Source organism: Zootoca vivipara, chromosome 7, assembly GCF_963506605.1.
Source record: "Zootoca vivipara chromosome 7, rZooViv1.1, whole genome shotgun sequence".
NCBI lineage: Eukaryota > Metazoa > Chordata > Lepidosauria > Squamata > Lacertidae > Zootoca > Zootoca vivipara.
Window position 1 is genome coordinate 8,050,282 of NC_083282.1, and position 25,597 is coordinate 8,075,878.

The window sequence follows — 25,597 nt, forward strand, 5'->3', positions numbered from 1 at the left end:
TTGATCTCTCCCAGTGGCTGCATATAGATGTTAAAACGCATGGGGGAGAGGGCAGAACCCTGAGGCACCCCACAAGTGAGAGGCCAGGGGTCTGAACACTCATCCCCCACCACCACTTTCTGAACACGGCCCAGGAGGAAGGAGTGGAACCACTGTATAACAGTGCCCCCAGCTCCCAACCCCTCTAGACGGTCCAGAAGGATGTCATGGTCGCTGGTGTCAAAAGCCGCTGAGAGATCCAGCAGGATAAGCTCAGTTTGTAAGGCTGCCCCCTTCCCAGGTTGGGGCGGGGGGTGGCAGCGATGCCACCTGCATCACTGGGAATCCCGGCAGCGTCACGCCCCCTGGCCAACCACGTGAAGCTTTGTAGAGGAGCCATAGAAATATGAGCCCTGCGCCTCGGAATGGTGTGCTTTGGTGCTTTAACACATCTGTTCCTTTCCTGCCGCAGCTTGAATCAAACTTTTCAAAACTTTCCATGCCGGCAGTGATTTATTGGTTTTTTGAGTCTGCCCAAGAACTTTGCTACAACTTCATGAATCCAGTGCTGCTCTTGGAATCCAGTGATGTGCTTATAGAGCAGGCATCCCCAAACTGTGGCCCTCCAGATGTTTTGGCCTACAACTCCCATGATCCCTAGCTAAGAGGACCAGTGATCAGGGATGGTGGGAATTGTAGTCCAAAACATCTGGAGGGCCGAAGTCTGGGGATGCCTGTTATAGAGGATAGGCCCTCTTGGGATGTGAATGCTGTCTATACCATTTGGACACCAGTCTCCACTGTGCCTCACTGTCCAATAGGAAACTCAGACCCTTGTAAGTACACCTGACCCCCCCCCCCCCCCGAATCTTGCACCTCTCAGACACTAGGGTGCTGTGTAGCAGTATTCAGGCCCCACAGTATTTGGTATAGCATTATTGTATTAGTTTTTGGGGTGGATAGAATATGCCCTCAATGAATTTCAGTGATCTTGGGAGATGAGTGGGCAATCTGAAGAATGTGTGGGCAGCGGGTGGACGTGTTTTAAAATCTGAGGTAGCTGAGAGTCCTGCCCCACCCCCCCTTTTTGTTTAACTACGCAAAAGCCTTATCACTACTTTGTGACAACTCAACTCCTCTCGCCACGTTGTTGAGCTGATGTCGGGGGCAGCTTCACCCCTAATAATACCCCTAGGAATTATGCTATGGCATATTGTGTTGCCACTCCAAGGGGTATTCTGCCCCCAAAACGTGGCTGGAGCACCCACGCTGTGGCTTGAAGTTGTGACAAGGCTGCTGCTGCTGCTGCTTCTCTGGTAGGTTGAAGAGAATAACCTCAGCCGTAGGTCAAAGCACGAACCTTTCTCCTCAAATTCTTAAAATTTGCCCTTCCCGACTCCTGAAAATATCTCTTTCACAAGGGACAAATAGTTCTCCAAATGGAGAGAGGATGTTCAGCCCATACGGAATGGTCAGATAAAATATGGAAAGTTGGCAACCCCAAAAGGATATAATAGTTCATGTTTGGTTTCTGTGGCATGCTGACATTTTATACCTGCTATAATCTAAGATGCTGCCTCTTTTCTGACAAATTATGTGTCGGTACCAGAGAGGTACAAGGCTTAAACAGAGAAAGATTACAGAGAAACAAGGCGGAAGCATTTTGAGTATGTGTGCAAAATTGCATAAAATGGGGAGTTGCTTGTATCAGTTCAGCTGAGAGCTGTCCCTCCAGTTTGCATGCATGAGAATAATGAGAATAATTGTAAAATAATAAAGAATACAGACTCCCCGTCAATGATTTACCTTTGAGCAGCTTCTGTCCCCAAATCCTTTTCTCCTTAGACCAGCTGGGAATGTTCTGAGCAGGGGAAAAGGTACTTGACAAGTAGGAGGGGTGCCTTATTTATTACTACTACTATTATTACTATTATCATACCATTGTTAGCCTTCTTTCCCGCCTTTCCTATGTGGCTTCATGTTTAACATCATGCGCACTGATTTATGTATCTTCCCTATCATGCTTCACTTATGTTTATGCGTTGGGTGATGACTTTTTTTACAACCTCATTTCCCTGTATCATAATTTGATGAGTTTATATTAAAGATTAGATAAAATATTACTCTCAAAGAGATTTGATTAAAAAAAAAACCTCACGCACAAAATGATTTTAAAAAATTTATTTATCAGTTTTTTGACCATTTTTGAAGTCACTGTAAGCAGATATAAAATTGAACCCAAGCTTTAGAGTCACATATATACAACATTATATAGGGTCATCAAACACACAATGAAGCTTTTTTAAGCTGCAGTAACAGTATAGACGCCGCTAGAGGACGATGTTTTGCTACCTCTCCCGTAGGTTCTTTTCCCAGCATGTCTGGCAGGGTCTGCTGGCTGAGTTTTGAGGTCCCAAAAAGGGGCTTTTACCTTGCGCAGGTGTGACATTTGTATACCCTATGTTGCTAAGAACACTCCCCATTGTGGAATGTGGTGTTGTGTCCAAATTTGATACAATATATATATAGAATTGTTAATACAATTTTATGAAATAGTAAAACGGCATACAAAATTTTTTTAAATGGTTTGTGCGTAACCTTTTTAAATATTTCAATGGAATATGCCTCATTTTAGTCATTAATAGGCAAAAGTTCATCCATTTGTGCTACAGGAAATATTTTTTGAGAAAAAAATTGTAAAAGTCATCACCCTATTATGCATGCTATTTGCTTTGGGCTTTTCCCCCTCTTGCACGAAAAAGTTTACATCTTCAATAAAAACGCAGCTTTTTCAATAAAAACCACACAGCATTCTGTCACGTATATTTTGGCACTGAGGTTGCTCAGTTGAACATCATGAAAATGGCAAGAAGGAGAAGGGCGAGTGCGAGTATTTTGAGCATAGAAAAGAGCGGGAAAGAATTCTGATTGCCCTTTACGGCACGGGTTCTTGTGGCCTTCAGCGTTCGGTCCCACTGTGTCAAGATGGCTTCTCTGGCTCCGGCCCACTTCCCTGGTCCCGACAAACGGAACTGATATGGACTGCAGGGGCCAAAATAGACTTGCAGAGCCAGCTTGGGGTCCGTCAGGAAGAGGACTGGAATGTTGGGCTTCACACCAATACCGGAGGCAAGTTCATCCATGTAGACAACGTAATCTGTTTGTATGGTATCGCTCTGGCCGTACCTTAAAGGAAAGGAAAGGGGACGTTTGGTAGATGTATTTCTAAGCAGAGCAGGAAAAGGGGGGAAGAATACTGTCATGAAACTTTATTCCCATCTGGCTAAATTGTGCCATCTAGAATGTCTGGGGTTTTACACACCCCGCAGTGAAGCCTAGATAGACAGCTATCCAGTCCTTTGCCTATGAGTAAGCAGGAGAGAAGCTCATTGAAAGAACTCTACGTCTAGCTGGAATTGGCTACCTCTTTTGACACGTGCATGCAAAATCATTTAGGAGATAACTATCTTTTTTCATAATTTTCTGATTGGCCGTGGATACCACTCATGCAATGGAGTAGTGTCTGTGACTGGGGTAAAAATCCAACATAGCTAAATGAAAGCATAAAAGCCAACAAAACCAAACAACATATTAATCGTAAAACCAGAGCAGCAGCCTAAAACACTCAACAACAGTGATTATCCCCCTTCAAAAGCTCTGATACCTGGGGTTACGGAGCTTCACAACACAGGGGCTGCTGTTGAAAAGTACCTCTCCTTTGTGTCTGCTGACGGCTTCTCCATACTTTCCCTTCCTCTGCTTTTTCCAGGCAAGGCCCACGATTTAAAGCTCCATGTCCAAGAACACCCCCCCCCCTTCTTTCTTTTTTGTTCCGGAGCTTTCCTCACGAAAACCCGCTCTTTAAAGCTCAATTGGAGCAAAAGTCAGTTTGCGGAAAACCCCAATTGCTGTTTGCTCCGACTGAGCTCCAAAGAGCGGTTTTCGCCAGGGGAAAGCAGTGGGACAGGTGGGGGTGAGCCCTTCACCTCGCATAGAGTTGGGACAGATAGTGACCTAAGCAGGCAGCTTCATACAGGAGCAGCTGGTCCTTCAGGGTTGATGCTGTCACAGCTTAGAATTTGCCGCTGTTTGTTTAATACAAAGACTTTTTAAGAATAAAAGCAGCATTCTACAAAGTACTCTTTTTCAAGGACTCTTTGTGCCGAATAGGGTCTGAAGACCAGGCAAAGGAGGCAAAGGAGATCAGAACCTTTTCTTTTTCAAATACTGACAGATGCTTTTAATATTTCCAAGAACGTTTTTGTGATCTGCTTGGAGAATAAGCTGGGACAACTGTAGCATATATACGTGTGGACAACAGACTGATTGAAGCATATTGTAAATTTTAGCACAGAATCGTCAAACCACCTGATTGCAAAGAATCCTTTAAAATGCAGGAAGAATAAGACGTTTCCTCCTATGTGAGCAGAAAGCAAAAAAAAACCCCCAAAAATCTAATACATGTACTTAAAACTCACCATTTGAGCTTTTTCCCCATTTTCTCATCTATGTCATCCATCATGCTGCTCTTCGGGGGCAGCTTATATAAACCTGAACAATAAGAAAGAACTAATGATCCCCTGTGTCCCTTGTAACTCACTTTCCCAAATGCATAACAAACATATGCACAAAAGCACATGCAATCTGGAATACCCAGGTGAAGAAGCATAAGAGGTTACTGGAACATAGGAAGGTCCCTTATTATATTGAATCAGACCACCAGGCTATTTTTTGTAGCGAGGGGAAATAAAATGCAGACTTTTTGTGGGGGAGGGGGGCTGTTAAAAGTCCCTTCTCAGTGCTGCCTGTCCAAATTGGTTTGGTGGCTACTTTTAACTTTAAGCAAGCAAATAAACATGGGAGATCTTGATCATGGATCTCCAATTTAAACCCTCAGTTTAAGTCAGCTTCCTATGTTCATATTAAGATGGGAGATAGAGGCTTGTTTATTGCCACCTAGTATATGTGGGATGTGATACATAAGTAGCAGTCAGGTACAACATTCCTTGTTTTCCTAGAGTGGACATGCAGGGGGATGTTTGGTCCAGCCAGTAGAAAACTTCCTGTTTCCTCCTGGCTGGGACATACTTCCTTTGCACATGACTAGAGGTGGGTGTGACCTTACCTGTCCAGGTAACAAAAAGGACAAGGCACGCAGCACTCTCTCTCTCTCTAACTCCTCTGTCGTTCGACCAGCTTTTTATCTAGAAATGCTCTGTTGGCTTTCAGCCAACAGAGGACACTGGGATTATCCCCATGTGGGATAGATCCACATGTATATACTTGGTAACTAAGTCTGCCTTTAGGGATCCAACTGTGAACTGATGTTGTGAGTAAACTTCTTTTATAATTTTAAACAAGATTATCGTGTGTTTATTCTTTTAAGAGGGATATAAGGGAACTTACCAGGAACCTAATAGTGAGAGGCTTACACAAGCCTGCAACCAACTACCCACTGTGCATTTAGAAGGGGAATCGAAAACTCTGCTAAGTATAGGAATTTCCTAGCACAAGTTAGGAAGGATATTAATAAACAATATATCCTCTCCTTCCTCCCTGAACATTCCCACAGTATGGTAATGGAAACATTGAGATTTGAACCAGGGGCTTCCCGATCACAGGCCCATTACTTCGCCATGATGCCATGCTCACCTTTAAACACTCTCACGGCCCACCGAGCCTGAAGGTCTGCGGTTGGGATAGCTGCCCCAAGGGACTGCACTAAGCCAATAACCGCCAGGGTGGGTTTTTCCAGCAGAGGAGGGACAATGCTTTTGTACAAGGTGACTTGGTCATTCCTGCACTTGATGATGGACTCGTCCTCCATGAATGGGTAGGCAAAGCTGTAGCCCGTTGCAAAAATGACATAGTCAAGGCCTTCCTGCGCAGTCCCGTCTTGAAATATCGCAGACGTTTCCGTGAACTCCTTCACGTTCGGCTTCACCACCACGGTTCCACATGCGATGCGGCTTGGGAGGTCATCGTTGAAGACAGGCTCCTTGCGCAAGGTTCTGGGGTGGGGGGAGAGAGAGAGAGAAACCAGAGCCAGGGCTGTAGGCTGCCTCCTGGAAAGCGACATTTTCCACTGTAAGGGAGAGAGGCATTGTGCTGCTCCATTGTTCCATAGAAGATGGCCTTTTAGTGCTCCCAGACGTCAGCTCCACCTTTTGGGAGGGGCTGTTTTGTTAGCGGGAATCCGGGTCCACTCAGCAACCCAGGAGTGGGCGGAGGAATGCTGCCCACATCAGCAGGTTCCCCGGCTGCATCATGTCCCCAGCCGGCCAATTGGGTTTGGCTGGGGGCGTGGCTACGCCTGTTTAAATTGTGGCGCAGCTGGGGAAGCAGCCTCCTTTTGCCTCCATTCGTGGTTGTTCCTCCGCCTGCCCCTCCACGTTAAGGGTATCCCGTTAAAGGGATCCAGGGGTGTGGTTCCTGTCCGAAGCCTGGGCATGGGCTAGGGCCATGCCATGTCCCCAACGGTGACCAGGGGGCTCAATTGATGTACCCCATAGGGCTCCCCCTTCCGGTGGTTAACCCTTAAGAGACTTCCTGCAGTCGGGCAGGAGTCAGGATATAGTTTGCTTCATCCAATTGCCTAAGCCAAACCGATCACATCTGTAACCAATATAGTTGTGGCCTAATTCATCCCATTAACCAATATACTTGTGTTTGTGTATTTATTTCTGGGGAAGCTAGGGGTTCCGGGGCTCAAGCTTTCTTTCTCCCAGTAAAAAGTGATTTTATTTTTTTTACTTTTAAAGAGATCAATGAAAAAGGGGCTTAAAAGCAAAATCCAGACAGGCTCTCTTCTCCCCCCAACCCAGGTTAAGAAGCCACCTGGTGCTTGGTGGTTGTGGAAAGGAGTGGACTGCAGCTGACCTCACACCCTGGGAAATTTCTCTTTTGTCCAGAGAATATGTAGGTACTGAAGAAATCGAGTATCTTTTGCAATTTGGCTGCAGTTTATTCCTACATCTGTGCTGTGGCTCATGCAAAAGGCCCAAGAACTAATGTGGCACAGAATCCTACTCTTCTGCCTCGGGATTATCTTGGAAGGAACAGGTCCCAACCACCCAGAAAGCATTCCTAAAATCACTCGAGATTTTTGCCTAGGGTCATGGATCCGGAAAACAAGTTCTGAGAAAAACAAAAACAGTGGTCCTCCTCTAGCAGTTTGGGATTGAAGTGAGCTTTGTGGCTGATTTGAGCTATGTTGGCTTCTTGGGGTTTGGCAAGTCAGTCTTAAGACATTGCTTGTAGGGCATGTTTTCCTGGTTGGGTTCTGGCCAAGATGATTTTTTTCTTCTTCAAAAGTTTCTGTGAGCACTGGCTATTCTCTTCTAATCTCAAAGTTTGTATAAAGTTAACAGTATGTACAAATCAAATTCACTTCAGACGAGTATTTGAAATATTTTGCAGTTCTGCCACACCTCTTACTTGGCTATTTACATAAGAAAAATAATTCCTAATGTCTTTCCAGGAAAAGATAGATGTTTGCTGCTTGATCCCATAAATGTTCTTGGCTAGAATATTGGTTGAATATTTTGTTTGTTAACAACTATATTTTTTTCTAGATAGTATGAAGGTTATAATTGCCCGTAGCATAAAACCTGGGTCCCCGCCCCCATGTCCTTTCATGGTTTCTGATTTGGCAGACCTTTGTCTTGCTTTATCATTTTTATTTTCATTGAATAGATATGTAATCAAGTTTTCGAGAATACAGGTGACAAGACTCCAACCAGACTGAAAGCGGCCTCTGGGCATCAAAAGTTTGCAACAGGACAAAATACATCAACTTTCCTGAGTTGTTCTCTTATGGGCACATCTCTTTCTGCACCAATTATCTGCTACTGCACTTTTGCACTTACAGTATAATGCAGTTTTAATTAATGTATTGTTATAAAGTGGGGGCAAGACTCCCCTAAAAGTATCAAGAGGTATATATCAGAATGACTCAGCCATTAACCCATTAAAGGGTAAAAGGTAAAGGGGCCCCTGACCATCAGGTCCAGTCGTGTCCGACTCTGGGGTTGCGGCGCTCATCTCGCTCTATAGGCCGAGGGAGCCGGCGTTTGTCCGCAGACAACTTCCAGGTCATGTGGCCAGTATGACTAAGCCCCTTCTGGCGAACCAGAGCAGCGCACGGAAACGCCGTTTACCTTCCCGCCGGAGCGGTCCCTATTTATCTACTTGCACTTTGAGGTGCTTTCGAACTGCTAGGTGGGCAGGAGCTGGGACCGAACAACGGGAGCTCACCCTGTTGCAGGGATTCGAACCGCCGACCTTCTGATCAGCAAGCCCTAGACTCTGTGGTTTAACCCACAGCGCCACCTGGGTCCCATTAAGAATGCCATTGACAAAGACTCTCTGGGCCAGGCAGAAAACAGGGAAAGCCCTTCCCTGAGGTGAGAGATACCGGTAGTTAGCAGAGACAAAAGGCCAGAGTTCCGGGATTGATGGACAGAATTGCAGTGTGGGCGGGGGCGGGTGAGGTAACTGAGCAGGAAGAAAAGGTGTTGCTTTTGAAGTCTGTTTTATGATGTTTGGAGCCTCTTGGAATCTGAGGCTGCAGCAATGGGAGGAACAGGACCCTCTTGGGATGTGAATGTGCTGAACTCTCTCCAACTAGACACAAGCTCTCTCTCTCTCTCTCTCTCTCTCTCTCTCTCTCTCTCTCTCTCTCTCTCTCTGTGTGTGTGTGTAAATAAGCCATATACATAGCTGCCAAGTCTCCCGTTTTCCCCGGGAAATCCCCGTTTTTCCAGCTGTTCCTACCTGAAAAAACGGATTTTTTTGTTTTTCCCCGGTTTATTCTGGCACGGCGGCCATTTTGGAACTGGGCAGAGCATGCTCAGAAGCGACTTTTGATGCTGCTCTGCCCAGTTCCAAAATGGCTGCAGTGCGACTTCTGGCGCGGTGGCCATTTTGGAACTGGGCAAAGCAGCATCAAAAGTCACTTCTGAGCATGCTCCGCCCAGTTCCAAAATGGTGGCAGCGCTACGTCCGGTCTGCTATTTCCGGCCCGGTCCCTTATTTCTCTGACAGCAACTTGGCAGGTATGCATATATCATAAAGACACTACAGACTCCACTGTGCCTCGCTGTGCACAACCAATGCACTTCAGAGAAAAAGTTACAAATCAGATAAGCCACATCCAAAAACCCATCTCTTCAACTGCCTTTCTGTCTGATGGATGAAAAGAAACAGATTTACGTATCTCTCGGGGAGGAAAGTAGCTAGGGGAAGATTTTGAACAAAACAATGGGTGGCAAAGAAAGCGTTTCCCATGCCTCTTCCAGTCCTGCCACTCAACCTGAAGCTACAAACACCTCCTTTAGAGGACATCCCTCAGGGACGCACAGCCACAAAGCTGCGTTTAACAAGCTGCTGTGGTTTAACTTGCTTTGCAGGTTGTTGTAAAGAGTTTATCACAAGATCCTGTATGTGAAGTGCTCTGCACATTCAAAAGCGGCATTCAAATGCTCCAGGTTATTTCATTTGCCCACCAACATGGGGTTTGGCTCCAAAGGGTTTGCGTTTTCAAAGCCAATCAACCTACAGCCTCTTTAGTTTCCCAGATTACCATAGCTGCCAAGCCTCCCCTTTTTTGCGGGAAACTCCCTTATTCCAAGCCACAGCTGTCAGCCTTCCCTTTTTTTGATGGAAATTCCCTTATTCCAGTGCCGTTTCTCACTGCTATCCTGGATTGTTAGATATACCGTAGATAGACTGTCCCCGGGACAGGTGAGGCTGCTGATCCCTTATTTTCAAATACGAAAGTTGACAGCTATGCAGATTACCTATGCAGTGGCATCAGGCCATAATTCTCATGTTTGAACCATCTGTTCATTTGCTTCACATACAACCAGTCACTGATGGCTGTTGGGAGGATGTGCCTGAGGAAGGTTTCAAAGCGACTGATGACCACCATGTCCCAGGGATAGCCGTTGTCCCAAACACGACTCATTACCCAGGATCCACTTCTAGAGCTGAGATAAACCTTAAAAAAGCAACAGGTAAGAGACAAGGCAAGAGACACAAGCAAAAGAGGCTCACGCTAACCAAACATCATTCTAGTTTAACATCTTCCTCACTCCATTCAACGGAGCTTGCACATGAGCGGGCGCAGATGATTGCGTCCCGGTAAAGTGGGCCCAAAGGTTGCAAAATGACTGCAACAGAAGTCTCCCAAGACTCTTCTATTTCAGTGCTCTAGCATGAACATATTTTGCCCGCTTCAAGAGACGGATGACGGTATAAACCACACATGGGAAACCTGTGCTCATCCAGTTGTTTTGGGACTCCAACTCCCCTCTGGGCCTAACCAGCATGGCCAGGGGTTGGGAATCGTGGGGATTTAGTCCAACAGTGTCTCAATGACATCAAGCTGGCTAACTCAGTAGGCAATTCTGGGCTAGACACATGGGCGTACCCAGCATGGGGCAGGGGGGGCAGCTGCCCCCCCTAGAAGCAGGGCAGCTGGAGAGGACAGGCAGGGACGCTGCCTGCTGTGCTCCGCTTCGGCCTGCTTGGCTGAAGTGAAACGGCAGCAGTGGCAGCGAACCTGGCTCCGTTGAAAAAAACCTGGACCTGGACCTGGGCTAACTTCAGCCCACACTCCTTCAAGTCACAGCGAGCACAGCACAGAAAGTGCTGCCCCACAATGCTCCATGGCACTTCATTTGCATGTATGCTCACTGTGATTGAAAGAGTGTGGGCTGAAGTTAGCCCAGGTCCAGGTCCAGGTTTCCTTTAACGGAGGCAGCTTTGCTGCTGCTGCCTCGTTTTAGTCACCGCTGCCATTAAAGGAGCGGGCGAGGCAGGAGTGCAAGTGCGGGTGGCTCTGTGTGCTGCCTTGCAAATGACCCCCTTTCCTCTGGGGGGCGTGGAGGTTGACCATGCCTCCTGGGGAGATCCTGGTCATGTCATTGCCAGCTAGCCAATCGGATGGCTGGGGGCGTGGCTGGGGGCGTGGCTGGTGTGCCCCCACTAGCTTTGATCCTGGGTACGCCCATGGCTAGACACACATACCGGTAGTCTGACCTGGTATAAGATAGAGTCCCAAGTTCCTTCCTATAGTTGAGGCCTATTCCCCCACCTGCTTTACAGTTCTGTAGCACAAATATGCTCTTCATTTGAGCACCCCCCTAAAACTCTTCTGCAGCTTCTCCTACCCTCTGGAGCAGACTTGGAGAGGGGAGGAAAGGCCCATGGCTCCAAAGTAAAATCTTGTGCTGACAGGATGCTACACTGGGTACAAGCTTCCGTTCAGGGATCTGGAATGAGGAACCTGTGGCTTTTCAGATCGTCTCGTTCTACAGCTTTGATCATCCCTGGCCATTGGCCATGTTGACTAGGGCTGAGGGAAGCTGGAAGTGTAACGGCATTTAGAGCGCCACGAGTTTCCCATCTCTGTTTTAAACATTCGTTTCAGTATGAATTTATAACCTTTCAGTCTGGCAGGGAATAGATATAAGGAACTGCCCTTACCCTGAGCCAAAGCAAACCCAGTATTGCCTACTTTGCCCCCCGTCTTTCCAGTACTTCCTGAGATCTCTTAAAGCTGGAGGTGCTGGAGATTGCACTCCAGACCTTACGTCCCTGCATAGATAAAAAAGGTAAAGGAATCCTGGATGGTTAAGTCCAGTCAAAGGCAACTATGGGGTTGCAGCGCTCATCTCGCTTTCAGGCCAAGGGAGCTGGCGTTTGTCCGCGGACAGCTTTCCGGGTCATGTGGCCAGCATGATTTAACTGCTTCTGATTCAACGGGACACCGTGATGGAAACCAGAGCACACAGAAATGCCGTTTAACCCCCCCCCCCTGCAGTGGTACCTATTTATTTACTTGCACTGGTGTGCTTTCGAACTTCTAGGTTGACAGGAGCTGGGACAGCAACAAGAGCTCACCACGTCACAGAGATTCGAACCGCCGACCTTCTGATCAGCAAGCCCAAGAGGCTCAGTGGTTTAGACCACAGCGCCACCAGTGTCCTGCATGCAAGACATAGGATTCATCCCTTCCCTATAACCCCACATTTCCCCCCCACCAGTTAGAGCCTCCACAGCATCCAAAACCTAAGCATTTCCAAGTCCATTAGACTCAAATGGGGCACTTAATATCTCTCCCACTGAAATCGACGGGACTTAAAAGTGCTTACCCTTTGGCTGCCGATTATTAAGCAGAAGGAGAATTCCCAAGGGATGCGGGAGAAGGTACCTGCGAGGCTGTGGCACTCAGCTCCACAGCAATGTCACAGCCGGAATTCCCAAGGCCAATCACCAGGACTTTCTTCCCCTTGAACTTTTCAGGCCCCTTGTAATCTCGGCTGTGGAAAACGCTGCCCTTGAACTTCTCTATCCCTACGCAGAAAAGTGGAAAACGAACAAATGTTTTAGGGGAATAAAGACTTATAAATGCATCTCATTGGCATTAAGGCACTGTGTACTGCAAGACTTGATTGTCTGGGCTCTTGATGACTTTGGTAGCAAAACTGTTAATTTCACAAGTCCTGCAAACTGACCTTGTAATAAACTCTAGGCTGTATTTGTTTGTCATAGAATCATAGAGTTGGAAGAGACCACAAGGGCCATCCAGTCCAACCCCCTGCCATGCAGGAAACTCCATCAAAGCATTCTTGACATGTGCCTGTCAAGCCTCTGCTTAAAGACCTCCAAAGAAGGAGACTCCACCACACTCCTTGGTAGCAAATTCCACTGCCGAACAGCTCTTACTGTCAGGAAGTTCTGCCTAATGTTTAGGTGGAATCTTCTTTCTTGTAGTTTGAATCCATTGCTCCGTGTCCGCTTCTCTGGAGCAGCAGAAAACAACCTTTCTCCCTCCTCTATATGACATCCTTTAATATATTTGAACATGGCTATCATATCACCCCTTAACCTTCTCTTCTCCAGGCTAAACATACCCAGCTCCCTAAGCCGTTCCTCATTAGGCATTGTTTCCAGGCCTTTGACCATTTTGGTTGCCCTCTTCTGGACACGTTCCAGCTTGTCAGTATCCTTCTTGAAGTGTGGTGCCCAGAACTGGACACAGTACTCCAGGTGAGGCCTGACCAGAGCAGAATACAGTGGTACTATTACTTGCCTTGATCTAGATGCTATACTCCTATTGATGCAGCCCAAAATTGCATTGGCTTTTTTAGCTGCTGCATCACACTGTTGACTCACCTCCTGTTATTAGCCTAACTTGAATCCTTCTCAGTGACTGCCACTCTTTACATTTTCTTGAGGTGGGGTGGGGGTGTGGCCAGACTTGAACATTTGGGCACCTGAGGTGGGAAATCTGAAACAGTGCCATTGCTGTGGCAAAATATAGCAGCAAACAAAACTGACCCACTGAATGTGCTCCATGAGGTGACCACTTCATTGTTCCTCACCCTTAACCCAGAGGAAGCTACAATAATGCCTTCTGTCATGTATGATAGTAAAAAGCATAGAGGCCTCTCACACCCCAGCAGTTCGTGAACTGGAGATCGCATTATGTTTAATCATATATTTTTGTACAGTCACTTACCAGGAAAGCTATTTGTTGGAATATTCGGATAAACATGATGTCCGGAGCAAATCATAACAGCATCGAATACAACTGATTCCACCTTCCCATCCTTTTCTATGACGACTTCCCATTGGCCAGTAACAGGGTAATCCGGGCGTTTCCTAATTTTACTCACAAGAGCCTTTGAGGAAATGTTCAAGAAAGTGTATCAGTGTGGTTTGGGCTTGAAAGATAGACATCATTAAGTTGTGAGTCCAGGGTCTGATTTACCAGAAAGGGCCGTATCAGGCAGGTCTTGTATGAATGTTACCTGATTGGAGTAAGGGATTTGACAAAATACAGTAATCCTGCATCGAGATCCACACTCTCTTCCTAGTCCTGCACAAGCTAAAATGCAAAGCCCTTTGGCAGAAAGGCCAAAAGCAGCAGGACAGAGGAGAAGAGCACATAGACACAAAAGTTTAGCCCATGGCAACCATGCTGATGGATTACAGGCTTAACTTGCTCTTTCTGCCTCCATACACGGAACTTCTGGAACCATGTAAACACAGCTTCCTGTGGAGAGATTGCTCCAGTCTCCAGATATTTCTAATTTGGATGCTGCTTGTTTGTAGGTCTGCTGCTTCTAAAGTAACCTCAACTTAGGCCTTTACTCCATGCTTTCCAGGCACTTTAAAGCTCCATGTCCAAGCATGCTCCCCCCCCCTTTTTTTTTTTTGCTCCGGAGATCTCACAAAAACCTGCTCTTTACTGCCGAATTGGAGCAAACGGCAAACTGTGGAAAAACCCACATTGCCATTGGCTGCGCTTCAGCTTTAATGTGCTCCAGGGAAAAAAAGAAAAAAAGAATGGTCCAACATGGAGCTTTAAAGCATGTGTTTGCAAAGAGCAATAGCTTACATGTGGATAAGCCCTTAGCAATTGTCCCATCGAGCACTGCTTTTCAGCACCCTGGACCTGAAGAAGAGAGCCCAGATCACGGGTGCTGACATTTTCAAATGCTCTGCAGGACCTTTTTGCACTCTTGCAAAACGATTTGCCTTGCTGGGGCCAATTCTTGTATCCACAGATAATTGTCATGACACACAAGTCCCATACATAGCCACAATCTCCTGTCACTTAGATTGCAATTTCTTACCTTGAACTTTATGTATTTTACAAGATCGAAATGTTTGGCATACAACTGGATATATTCTTGAAGCTTGGAGTTGTGCATGTAATTTGGGAATTCCTCTGGGAAGGGGAAGTCTGGATAGCACATCATTTCTTTGCAAGAGTTGGTGAACACAGAGTGGTAAATACTGGCTCTGCCTTCCTCTGCAGACTCCTAATGGGGAAGGCAAGACAAAGCATGAACAATAGAAAATAAGCACAGCTTCAGGAGGTGAAAATCCTTACCATTAATGTGCAACTGGGATGTTACATGCCCAGCTTTCCTTCCAATACAATACAGTGGATTTCTCATCTCTACTTATGAATGTTTCTGCTTACGAATGGAGCTCCGTCCGCCATCTTAGATGCGGTTTAGATAGGATTTTTTCTACTTACGAATTTTTAGAAAGGGTTGCTTCGACTTACGATTTTTTTCTCCCAATGCATTCCTATGGGATTCGACTTACAAATCTTTTCAACTTACGAATGTGTGTTCGGAACGCATTAAATTCGTAAGTAGAGGTACCACTATAATGCTATTCTAGGCTGTGTCAACAGATGTTGTGAACCACCCTGAGATCTATGGATGAACAGCAATACACAAATTTAATATATAAGATATATAATAAAAGGACTAAGTTGAGTATGTTTAGCCTGGGAAACAGGAGACTGAGAGGAGATATGACAGCCATCTTCAAATATCTAAAGCGTTGCCCTTTTGGAAGATGGACCAAGTTTGTTTTCTCCTCCTCCAGTGGGTAAGACCCAAACCAGTGGCTTCAGGTTACAAGAAAGGAGATTCCGACTAAACATCAGGAAGAACTTTCTGATAGTAAGAGCTGTTCAACAGTAGAACCGGCACCCAGAAGAGGCGGCAGACTCTCCTTCCTTGGAGGTTTTTAGCAGAGGCTGGATGGCCATCTGTCAGGTATGATGTAGTTGAGATTCTTGCCTTGCAATGGTTGGACTAGAGCAGGCATCCCCAAACTTCGGCCCTCCAGATGTTTTGGACTACAATTCCCATCTTCCCCAAACACTGGTCCTGTTAGCTAGGGATCATGGGAGCTGTAGGCCAAAACATCTGGAGGGCCGCAGTTTGGGGATGCCTCAACTAGAGGACTCTTGGCATAGCTGCCAAGTCTCCCGTATTCCCCGGGAAACCCCCGTTTTTCCAGCTGTTTCCAGCCGAAAAAATGGATTTTTTTTGTTTTTCCCCGGTTTATTCTGGCACGGTGGCCATTTTGGAACTGGGCGGAGCATGCTCAGAAGCGACTTTTGATGCTGCTTTGCCCAGTTCCAAAATGGCTGCAGCGCAACTTCTGGTGCGGCGGCCATTTTGGAACAAGGCAGAGCAGCATCAAAAGTAGCTTCTGAGCATGCTCCGCCCAGTTCCAAAATGGCGGCAGCGCTACTTCCGGTCCAGTCCCTTATTTCTCAGGCCGGAACTTGGCAGCTATGGACTCTTGGATCCCTTCCAACTCTACAGTTCTACCGTATGTTTCTAACATTCTATGCTGCCCACCTCCTTTCAAAAGTCCGGAACACACCAGTGGTGAATGGTTGGGGTTACATGACACTTTCCATAATTTTTTCTATAAATGCCCCATGCAACTGGGCACCTTGCTTTTTGGAAAGTCTCAGGTTGTATGTAGAGAGCCTACACATGCCCAAGCTTGCATATATTCCAGGCACACAAAGGGGACGCACAATGGTCAAGTCAGGGGCGGGAACAGCAGGCACCACCCCCTGCTCCCCCTGTGTGCCTACAGTTCACACCATGCTGCCACTTTGTAAGCACTCTAAAGATTATGGCAGGCTATTGTCTACGCAGGCAGTTTTTCCGTGTTCTCTGTTCTAGGATTACTCTTCTGTAAATAGTTCAGAATGGTTATATAACAGACAAAAAACAGCAGCCTATTCACAAGCAATGAAAAAGGAGGAACCCAAGTGCTTCTTGGCTGCTTCTTAACTACACGCTTAAAGGCAGGTAAAGAGGCTTATGTGGTTTCTATGGCCTCTCGGGGTGGGCTGCATGTATACAAACGTACGTCAGCTCCCTGCACACCTGCCCTGCAAGAATTTCATTTTGGCGTCGTGCCATTCCAAGGACAGTGGGTAAAGGGGACCTTAAATGAGGAGCAGCTGGTTTGAGGGAACATGCACCATGTGGGGTTTTGGCTGACATCATGAGCATGTGGTTTCAAACACCAGCACTGGGAGCACACTGGAGCCAGAGTAAATGGTAATGTGTACACAGCCTAGGTTTTTTCGTTCTTTACACTTGCTCACCTTGAACTGCATTTGGGATTTTACTGCCCATTCACCCAGTTTGGAGCAATACTCTTGGAGCTCCACCCCAGAACAGACTTTATGCAAACCAGCCTGCAATTTTCAGGTTCCCCTGCTATTATTATTATTATTAGCTACCCATCTGACTGGATTGCCCCAGCCACTCTGGGCATCTGATCCCCTAGATTCACTTAAAGAATAAATAAATTGGTTGCTATATTGATATATTGGACACATTTCAATTTCTAGTATATGCAGGTTAATCTTAGAGACAAGTTTATTATTCTTGTTAGAAGATCAACCATTTCACATTTGACTACTTTTAGAACTCTTGGGTGAATGCCTTCTGGACCTGATAATTTGTCTTTTTTTATTTTATTTTGCTAATATGGCCCAGGACGTCATCTCCCTGTTGCCACTATTTGACTCCATGGAGGAGAGAGAATTATGTTTAACACATCACAATATCTAACTTACAAATATCCTCTTTTACTCTTTTGCTATTGAAATGGAAGGGTACATTTTAGAAACAGTTCGTGAAACAGCTGCTCAAAATGCTTGCTTATAAGAATTTGTGGAACGACTCTTGTCATGCTGAGATGGTCAACTTTTATTGCAAACCATTCCACTTTAGATGTCAGGTTGGGGCTGCACGAGTGAATACTTCTCTGCTGCTAAAATCCCATTCACGCAGAAAACTACTAGGAAGAAGAGGTCCCACCGAGTCTTCTCCCTGCCATACTAGCTTTCTATGAGCAGGGACTTTTTGTATACTGGGGATCCTGAAGCCTGGACCCCTGACACAGGTTTAAAATGGAGACCTAGGCTTATTTCAGGTGGAGAGAGGCAACAGTTGTTTTCAGAAAGCTGAAGGTAGTTTGAAAGAAGGATTATTGCTTGTATACCAATCCCACTTTCTTCCATGCTAAACAAGTTTTGCAGGGGCTTCAACTGTCTGCAAAAGAAAGCATGAGAAGCAATGCCTCTCTTAAACTGCAAAATGCCTTAAAACCACATGATTAGCAGCAATAAAGGTCATTCCGGGTTTTGCAACAACCAGCCTTGAGGGCAATAGTCACATTGGCAATGCTGTGAAATTTCCCGAACTTATTAACTGTTCTCAGTTGATGCATTTGACTGTGGCTGAACTGCTGAACTGCAGCAAAGGTCTTTTGTGTTTGCAGACTAAACTGACTCCTCCTGCCTTTTTCATTCCCACCAAAAATTGTCAGATGAATCTGGCACATAGCACAATAGATGGCAAAGGAACTCATATGGACAGAACAAGCAACACTAAGAAGTTTATTCCATGGGTTCATCCCCCACAATAATTTTTGGAAGCCAAATGGACATTTCCAACAAAATGAGTTTTTTTGTAATCATCAAGTTGACACATTTTTATAACTAGATATCTGTGGCGCTGTGGTCTAAACCACCAAGCCACTTGGGCTTGCCGATCGAAAGGTTGGCGGTTCGAATCCTCGCAACGGGATGAGTTCCCATTGCTCTGTCCCAGCTCCTGCCAGCCTAGCAGTTCGAAAGCGCACCAGTGCAAGTAGATAAATAGGTACTGCTGTGGGGGGGGAAGGTAAACAGTGTTTCCTTGCGCTCTGCTTTCCGCCATGGTGTTCCGTTGCACCAGAAGTGATTTAGTCCTGCTGGCCACGTGACCCGGAAAGCTGTTTGTGGACAAACGCTGGCTCCCTTGGCCTGAAAGCGAGATGAGTGCCGCACCCCATAGTCACCTTTGACTGGACTTAACTGTCCAGGGGTCCTTTACAAGTCAAAATCTCTAAGCATGAGATGTCTTGTGCTTGTCCATGTCTTGTGCTTAGATCCAAGACCAAATCACATCAGGTCAGATCCTGCCAGCCAAATAGGTTGGGATTGCATGCTTCAGTCATAAGGAGGGAATTATGTAACAAGCTACAAGACCAGCACATTCAGTGGACAGGTGGGACATTTGTCCCTGAATACACACTCACCATGAACCGCCACAGTCCCCCAATGCCATCACTCCTCTCAAAGCAGGTAGGCTCCAGACCTTCTTCCAGGCAGCATTTGATGGATGCCAGACCACTCACTCCTGCTCCAATAACTGCTACTGTTTTTACCATGGTCACCTAGAACAGGGGGAATTGTACAGATCCTTCCTCAGAACCAGTTATAATAATAATAATAATAATAATAATAATAATAATAATAATAATTCCATTCTTAAGGAAATCAGCCCTGATTGCTCACTGGAAGGAGAGATCGTGAAGCTGAGGCTCCAATACTTTGGCCACCTCATGAGAAGAGAAGACTCCCTGGAAAAGACCCTGATGTTGGGAAAGAGAGAAGGAGAAGGGGACAACAGAGGACGAGATGGTTGGACAGTGTTCCCGAAGCTACGAACATGAGTTTGACCAAACTGCGGGAGGCAGTGCAAGACAGGAGTGCCTGGCGTGCTATGGTCCATGGGGTCACGAAGAGTCGGACACGACTAAACGACTAAACAGCAATAATAGTAACAATAATAATAATCAACACCTTCCCCCTTTATTTCATTAAAAAATAGTACAATAAAACACAACGACTTCAGCACATTCCGCCTGCCCCAGTGATACCTACTCACCATTATGACTCGTTTGGTGTACCTGTGTAAACTCCCCATGAACCACCCACCCACCCCTCTCTGTTTTTCCCCACCCCCAAGGACTACTTGAGGACATTGGGAACCAATAAATCTAAAACAGATGAAATAGAAAAAATATTTTAAAAAATAAGGGGAAGCAAAAATGCAGAGAAACGAAACGAAAGCGTATCTCCTTTGCCACTTCATGTTTCTAGTCTCCAAAGACCCACCCACCCCCCCAAAAAAGGATCTTGGGCTCCCAAAAAGCTTGTGCTTGCCTTTGTGAGCATTCACACACACACTTGCAAACCGGGACCATACACTCACAGCATGCATGCAAAGTTTCCCCACCTCACCTCCTGACTCGAGAGCGACCAGCAATAGTTGGCATTCCCAGTCTGGCTAGGCTCCCACAGCTGCAAACATGTCCTGCACCATTTCTTTAAAACATTTCTTAGGTTGCAAAAAGGTTACATGCATCGTCTCTTTTCTTTTCAGGTCTTTTCTGCAGATCAGTTCCATTCAATGTGAGAAAAGGAGGACACGGCCGCTGGAAAGTGCCTCAAAAAGTCCGCAGCAGAGCAAGCCTTGTACTCCCACCACATTTTTGGTATTAGGGTTAGGCTGTGGGTTAACGCGGGTGGCGCCGTGGGTTAAACCACAGAGCCTAGGGCTTGCCGATCAGAAGGTCGGTGGTTCGAATCCCCACGACGGAGTGAGCTCCCATTGCTCGGTCCCTGCTCCTGCCAACCTAGCAGTTCGAAAGCATGTCAAAGTGCAAGTAGATAAATAGGTATCGCTCCAGCGGGAAGGTAAACAGTGTTTCCGTGCGCTGCTCTGGTTCGCCAGAAGCAGCTTTGTCATGCTGGCCACATGACCCAGAAGCTGTACGCCGGCTCCCTCGGCCAATAACGCGAGATGAGCACCGCAACCCCAGAGTTGGTCACGACTGGACCTAATGGTCAGGGGTCCCTTTACTTTACCTTTAACCCTATTCAAGGCCTAGAGATGCCGTGGGCTTGCAGAAACCCCTGTGGCTACAGGGCTTTGAAACACGAACATCTGTACGAGCAGCAGAACTGCTTACATGAACCTTGCCCTTTCCTCCAGCTGCAGCCTGTTAGGGCTGTAACTACAAGAGAATGAGGATTTGGCAGATACAGACTGAATGAGCCTGGGGAAAGATGCTGTGATTCTCCCCCTTGCATTCCAGCTCTACTTTTCGCTAGTCTCACCTTACTTGTCCTTGTTTGCTGCTCCTCTTCTTCCAGTCCTGCCAGCTCCCTGTCTGCAGGCAAGTGTGATTTGCAAGAGAAGGCGAAGCTTCTCCCTCTTAGCTTTGGAAATGTGGGAGGAGTTGATTTGAAAGCCAGGAGGCACACATTATTATCTGGGCTGACTCTGGTCCTATATCCATTCCCTGTCCTCAGGAAAATGTTGGTTTAGGTTCCACCTAAAGTCCTGTACAGGCGTGTTCTAGCACTGCCATATTTTGAAGAGCAAAAAAAGAGGGCAGGTCAGATGTGCCAGGACACATTTATAGGTGGGCAGGGGGGAGCGGGGAGAAAGGGGGGCAAAGCAGTACTTGCGTGTGTGTGCAGTAAAAGACAAAGGTGTATGGAAATGTTTAATAAGGGTAATGAAAATGAAAGTTAAAAATAAAAATGGGGCGGCAATAATTAAGAGGTGTCAATGAAAATAGAGTAGAAAGAGAAATTGAGAAAGGGATGTGTGGCAATGTCCCTCCCCGTGAGAATAATACACAAGACACAAATGATAGATTTTAAGTGGGCGAATAAGGCCGCAACTTTATTGGTTACGGATGTTGAGCGGTATTGGCTTAGGCATTGGAACCTAACCGACTATATCTGACACCAACCTGTGTGTTGGAGTCTGGGAGAAATTAACCACCAGAAAGGGGCCCAGTGATGTACATCTACCGGAGGGCCCCCCCCCCCCGTGGCCACCGTTGGGGCGTGCCTTATGGCCCTGACCTCTCGAGGCTCAGGACCAAGCTCCGCCCCCGGGCACCTTTCAAGGAATACTTCTCCATTTGCTGGGCAGGTGATGATGTAACCTGTCCCCCTTCTTCTTCTTATGCAAATTTCCAATGCCTACCGCCAAACAGATTGCTACGAGGTAGGCAAAAAAACCATCATGGCTAGCCCATGTGGGAAAAGTCCTACCCGGCCCCTGGCCAACCAGGCGACCGACCAAAGTCCATAGCAGCGTCAGCCTAACCTAAAGGGTGGGCGGGCGGGTGAACCGATTGCGCTGGCGAGCAGGGGCAAAGAGGCCGAGTTCCCGCCTCCGGGCTGTTTAAAAGGAGACAAGCCCCGCCCCCTGGCCGACCTCATTGGTCGGCTTGGGGCTGACGGAGGCGGGGACGACCAATCACGAAGGGGCTGAGCTCTCAGCCCCCATCGCAAGAGTGTGGTTGGGCCTGCCCACAACACCACCTCCGTCGCAGGCGCGGAAGTGGTTTAAAGTGAAAAGGAAGGGGGGAAATGGCTAAAAATACAAAAACGGACGCAAAAAGGGGGAGAGTTACACACACACACACACACACACACACAAAATCAGGATGAGGATGGTTATCGCCATGTTTGGAGGTTGGAGCCGTTCCTGAGGGCTAGGATTGCATCATCAAGGGGAAGCTCTCGTCAACTCAGGCCTCCCCAGCAGTGGCGGAGGAAGGGGTGTGTGGTAGGCGCAGTCTGCCCCGGGTGTCACCACTGAGGGGGGTGACTAAATGCAGGGCAGCAATCACCGCGGGGCCTGCAGCGTGCCCGAGCCACGCGTCTCTCCTTGAAAGGCACGGTGGCTTCGGCTCATGCAGGCTCCGCACTGCCCAAACAGTCCGCCCGCTGCCCACCCCCCACCCCCAGCTGTGGGGCGGTTGAGTGGGGAGAGGCAGGCAGATTCCCGAGGCCCTGCAGTGCGCCCCGCCGCTGGGCACGCCGCCCCAGGCGCCCAAGCGGCTTCCTCCGCCACTGCTCCCGCACGGGTGCTGCCATTTTCAGTCTCCTCTGCACTCGCCCACCTAAATAAATAAATGCGACCAATCCAAGCAACCCAAGACAATACAAAACAAATTACTCATCGGATGGACTGGGGGGGGTGGGTCTGATCTGCAGTGGCAGGCTCCTGGGGCTTAGCTGTCCGGGGATTGATGCAGCAGCTGCAGTCCTGGGGGAACACAGGCGGCACTGCGGTCTAAACCACTGATCCACTTAGGCTTGCCAATCAGAAGGCCGGCAGTTCGAAACCCCACGATGGGGTGAGCTCCCATTGCTCTGTCCCAGCTTCTGCCCTCCTAGCAGTTCGAAAGCACGCCAATGCAAGTAGATGAACAGGTGGCGGGAAGGTAAATAGCGTTTCCATGCGCTCTGGTTTCCATCACGGTGTTCCGTTGCACCAGAAGCAGTTAAGTCATTCTGGCCACATGACCCAGAAAGCTGTCTGTGGACAAACGCCAGCTCCATCGACCTGAAGTGAGATGAACGCCGCACCCCAGAGTCTCCTTTGACTGAACTTAATTGTTCAGGGGTCCTTTACCTTACCTTTACCTGGGGGGAGCAGCACCAGGAGCCCCTCATGCTCCCTCTCCCATACATCACAGGTCTCAGCTCCTGGCCCCTGGCTTCGTGGCAGTGGGTTGGCAACCCAAGCTGTTCACATCTTTCTTTGCTATGTCGTAGGATATAGGTAGAAATGTAGATACATAAAATTTGTTGCGTTTGCTTAAAGAAGGTAGAATTCCAGTAGGGCACTGAGTATTTTTTCTTTCTTTCTGAAAATGGGGCGGTAGGCCAAATAAGTTTGGGACCCTCTAGCCCACATGATGGCAGCTAGGGGTGACATTTCAGAGGAGGGGTGATGTTGGTCTGGATAATGAAGCATATTTGACCAGACTGTTTTGCTAAATTGCCTGCCTCAGCAGCCTGATTCTCACCCTAAGGTGGATAAAATAGGAACCTGAGGTGGCAAGCTGGTCAAAGGCTGGTGGCAAGCTGGTCAAAGGCAGTGGTACCTTGGGTTAATTCGTTCTGGAGCTCCGATCTTAACCTGAAACTGTTCTTAACCTGAAGCACCACTTTAGCTAATGGGGCCTCCTGTTCTCATCCTGAAGCAAAGTTCTTAACCTGAGGTACTATTTCTGGGTTAGCAGAGTCTGTAACCTGAAGCATCTGTAACCCGAGGTACCACTGTATATATTAACTGCATTCTTTACAGCATTTTCCTCCCACTCAACCCCAAAACCATTCACTTTATCCTACATTGGGACCCAGTTCCCCTTTGTTCAGGCTTGCTAGGCTTTGAGTGAACAAAAGACGATTGCTTTTCTTGGCCGTGCGTTTGGTATGTCTTGGCCTCAGCTTTGGGCTAAAGGTTCAGAACTTTTAGAATGGAAATTAATGGTGAAAAAGGCAAAGCAAATGTTTTGCATAAGAGTTAGCCTATGGCAGATGTTTATGCTGACCTAGCTGCCTTCTCTAAATCAAGGAAAGTTTCTACTAGGGTACTACAGGACTCCTCTGATTCAGTGGTTGAGAATGAGCTGAGTGAATTCAGTCTGGGCAATTCAGACCTGACCCTTGAATCCAAATCAGAATTCAGAAACCCAAATCATAGCTGCCAAGTACCCCGTTTTTACTTACCTTTTCCCGGTGGTCCCCCGTATCACTTCGTCTCCCGTTTTTCTCCGTTATTTTCCCCTGCCGGCGGCCATTTTTTTCTTTCCGATTTGCCCTTCTATGGGCACCAAAAATGGCCGCCGTCGGCTTCAAAAGTCGCATCTACACATGTCCGGAAGTGCATAGACACGACTTCCGGTGTCAGCGGCGGCCATTTTTGGTGCCCATAGATGGGCAGAGCGACACCGGAAGTTACGTCGACGCAACTTCCGGTGTCACACGGCTGCCGGTCCCGGATTCTGCAGTCCGGGACTTGGAAGGTAAGATCCAAATGGGAAAGCAAAATGGCTGTAACTCTTTTTTCTAACACAATGAAGGAATACAGAATTGGGGACAAGTTCTTGTTGTAGTGCTTCCAGTGAAATCTATTTCTGTGTTTGGGCATCCAGTAACTAATTCTATGTATGAAGTTTCAGATCAATCAGAACATTTACTGAAGAGGTATGCATGAAAACCCTGAAAACTATCCCAGGAAACCAGCTTCCTTCACTTCCCGTTGTGGCTTTCCAGCTGAGAACGAATCTTTTCTTCCTTATGCAAAAGTTCAAATCTGTCCACTTGTTTTTCAGTAAGCATTGATTGAGTGAATATTTAATTTTAGTTTCCATACCACTTAATATATTTAAAATGTCTCCAAGCAGAGTACAAAAAAGAAGAAGCAAGGACAGGCAACTTAAACAAAACATTACAAAAATATTACAGTTTTCTTTGCTTTGGACTTTCCAAATTTTTTGCTATCAGGAGTCTCTAAGCTACAGTAGCATACATCAAAACACATCTGTCTTTCGCTTTAATCTCTTCTTTTAACATCCCCAAAAGAAATATTTCCGGATCTTTTTTAAAGGAATATTTGACTATCTTTTTTAATTCTTTATAAATTTCATTCCAAAATGAAATGGCTTACAAAATTAATAATGTAACAAAAATTGGCTATTAAAGTTGGGGTAGCAAAGGGGGTAAGTGAAGGAAAAGTAGAGAAAGATTGGATCTCCTTTAAGCAATATTTAAAGAAACAAGTGGAAAAAGCAAATCTTATAGCAGAAATATGAAGGGTACAAAATTAAAAAATAACAGGAAATTATAGGAAAATAAGGTATGCAATTAGCTAAGTAGATATAAAGCAGAGTGTAGGAGAGGCTGGAAGTCACAGATGGTGGAGGGGGGGTGGGGAAAGGGATTTATCTTGGAAAAAGTTTGTTTGGAATTATTTTGAGAAGGCAGATTTTGGTGTATTGTTTGTTTTTGTTTATATTTTATCATTAATTTAGTTGATTATTAATTTGTGTTTATATTCTAGTGTTAATTTAGTTTATTGTTAATTTGTGTTTATATTTTCTTTGTATTTTGGCTATT

General features: G+C 46.6%; 1 protein-coding gene across 3 annotated transcripts; it reads right to left on the reverse strand.

Annotated features, from left to right (window-relative positions):
* Nucleotides 1–2,569: 2,569 nt before the first annotated feature.
* Nucleotides 2,570–20,913, reverse strand: LOC118089188 (flavin-containing monooxygenase 3). Of its 3 annotated transcripts, none has more exons than XM_035123627.2 (9): nucleotides 20,783–20,913; nucleotides 18,916–19,053; nucleotides 14,628–14,816; nucleotides 13,508–13,670; nucleotides 12,197–12,339; nucleotides 9,780–9,979; nucleotides 5,632–5,990; nucleotides 4,458–4,530; nucleotides 2,570–3,165 (listed from the first exon to the last, which is right to left on the reverse strand). In XM_035123627.2, exons 2-9 carry the CDS (start codon nucleotides 19,045–19,047, stop codon nucleotides 2,823–2,825), a joined length of 1,602 nt encoding a protein of 533 aa, XP_034979518.2. In that variant the 5' UTR covers nucleotides 19,048–19,053; nucleotides 20,783–20,913; the 3' UTR covers nucleotides 2,570–2,822. The 3 variants fall into 3 exon arrangements, with proteins under 3 accessions (XP_034979518.2, XP_034979519.2, XP_034979520.2); XM_035123628.2 differs by lacking the exon at nucleotides 20,783–20,913 and adding an exon at nucleotides 19,904–20,732; XM_035123629.2 differs by lacking the exon at nucleotides 20,783–20,913 and adding an exon at nucleotides 19,175–19,481.
* Between the last annotated feature and the right edge of the window lie 4,684 nt (nucleotides 20,914–25,597).

Coding starts and splice junctions, on each gene's coding strand:
- LOC118089188 (XM_035123627.2), bottom strand. CDS start 19,047: ATGGTAAAAACAGTAGCAGTTATTGGAGCAGGAGTGAGTGGTCTGGCA. Junction 14,817..18,915: donor GGGGACTGTGGCGGTTCATG/GTGAGTGTGTAT, acceptor CTTCCCCATTAG/GAGTCTGCAGAGGAAGGCAG. Junction 12,340..13,507: donor TCCAACAAATAGCTTTCCTG/GTAAGTGACTGT, acceptor TTTTCTGCGTAG/GGATAGAGAAGTTCAAGGGC.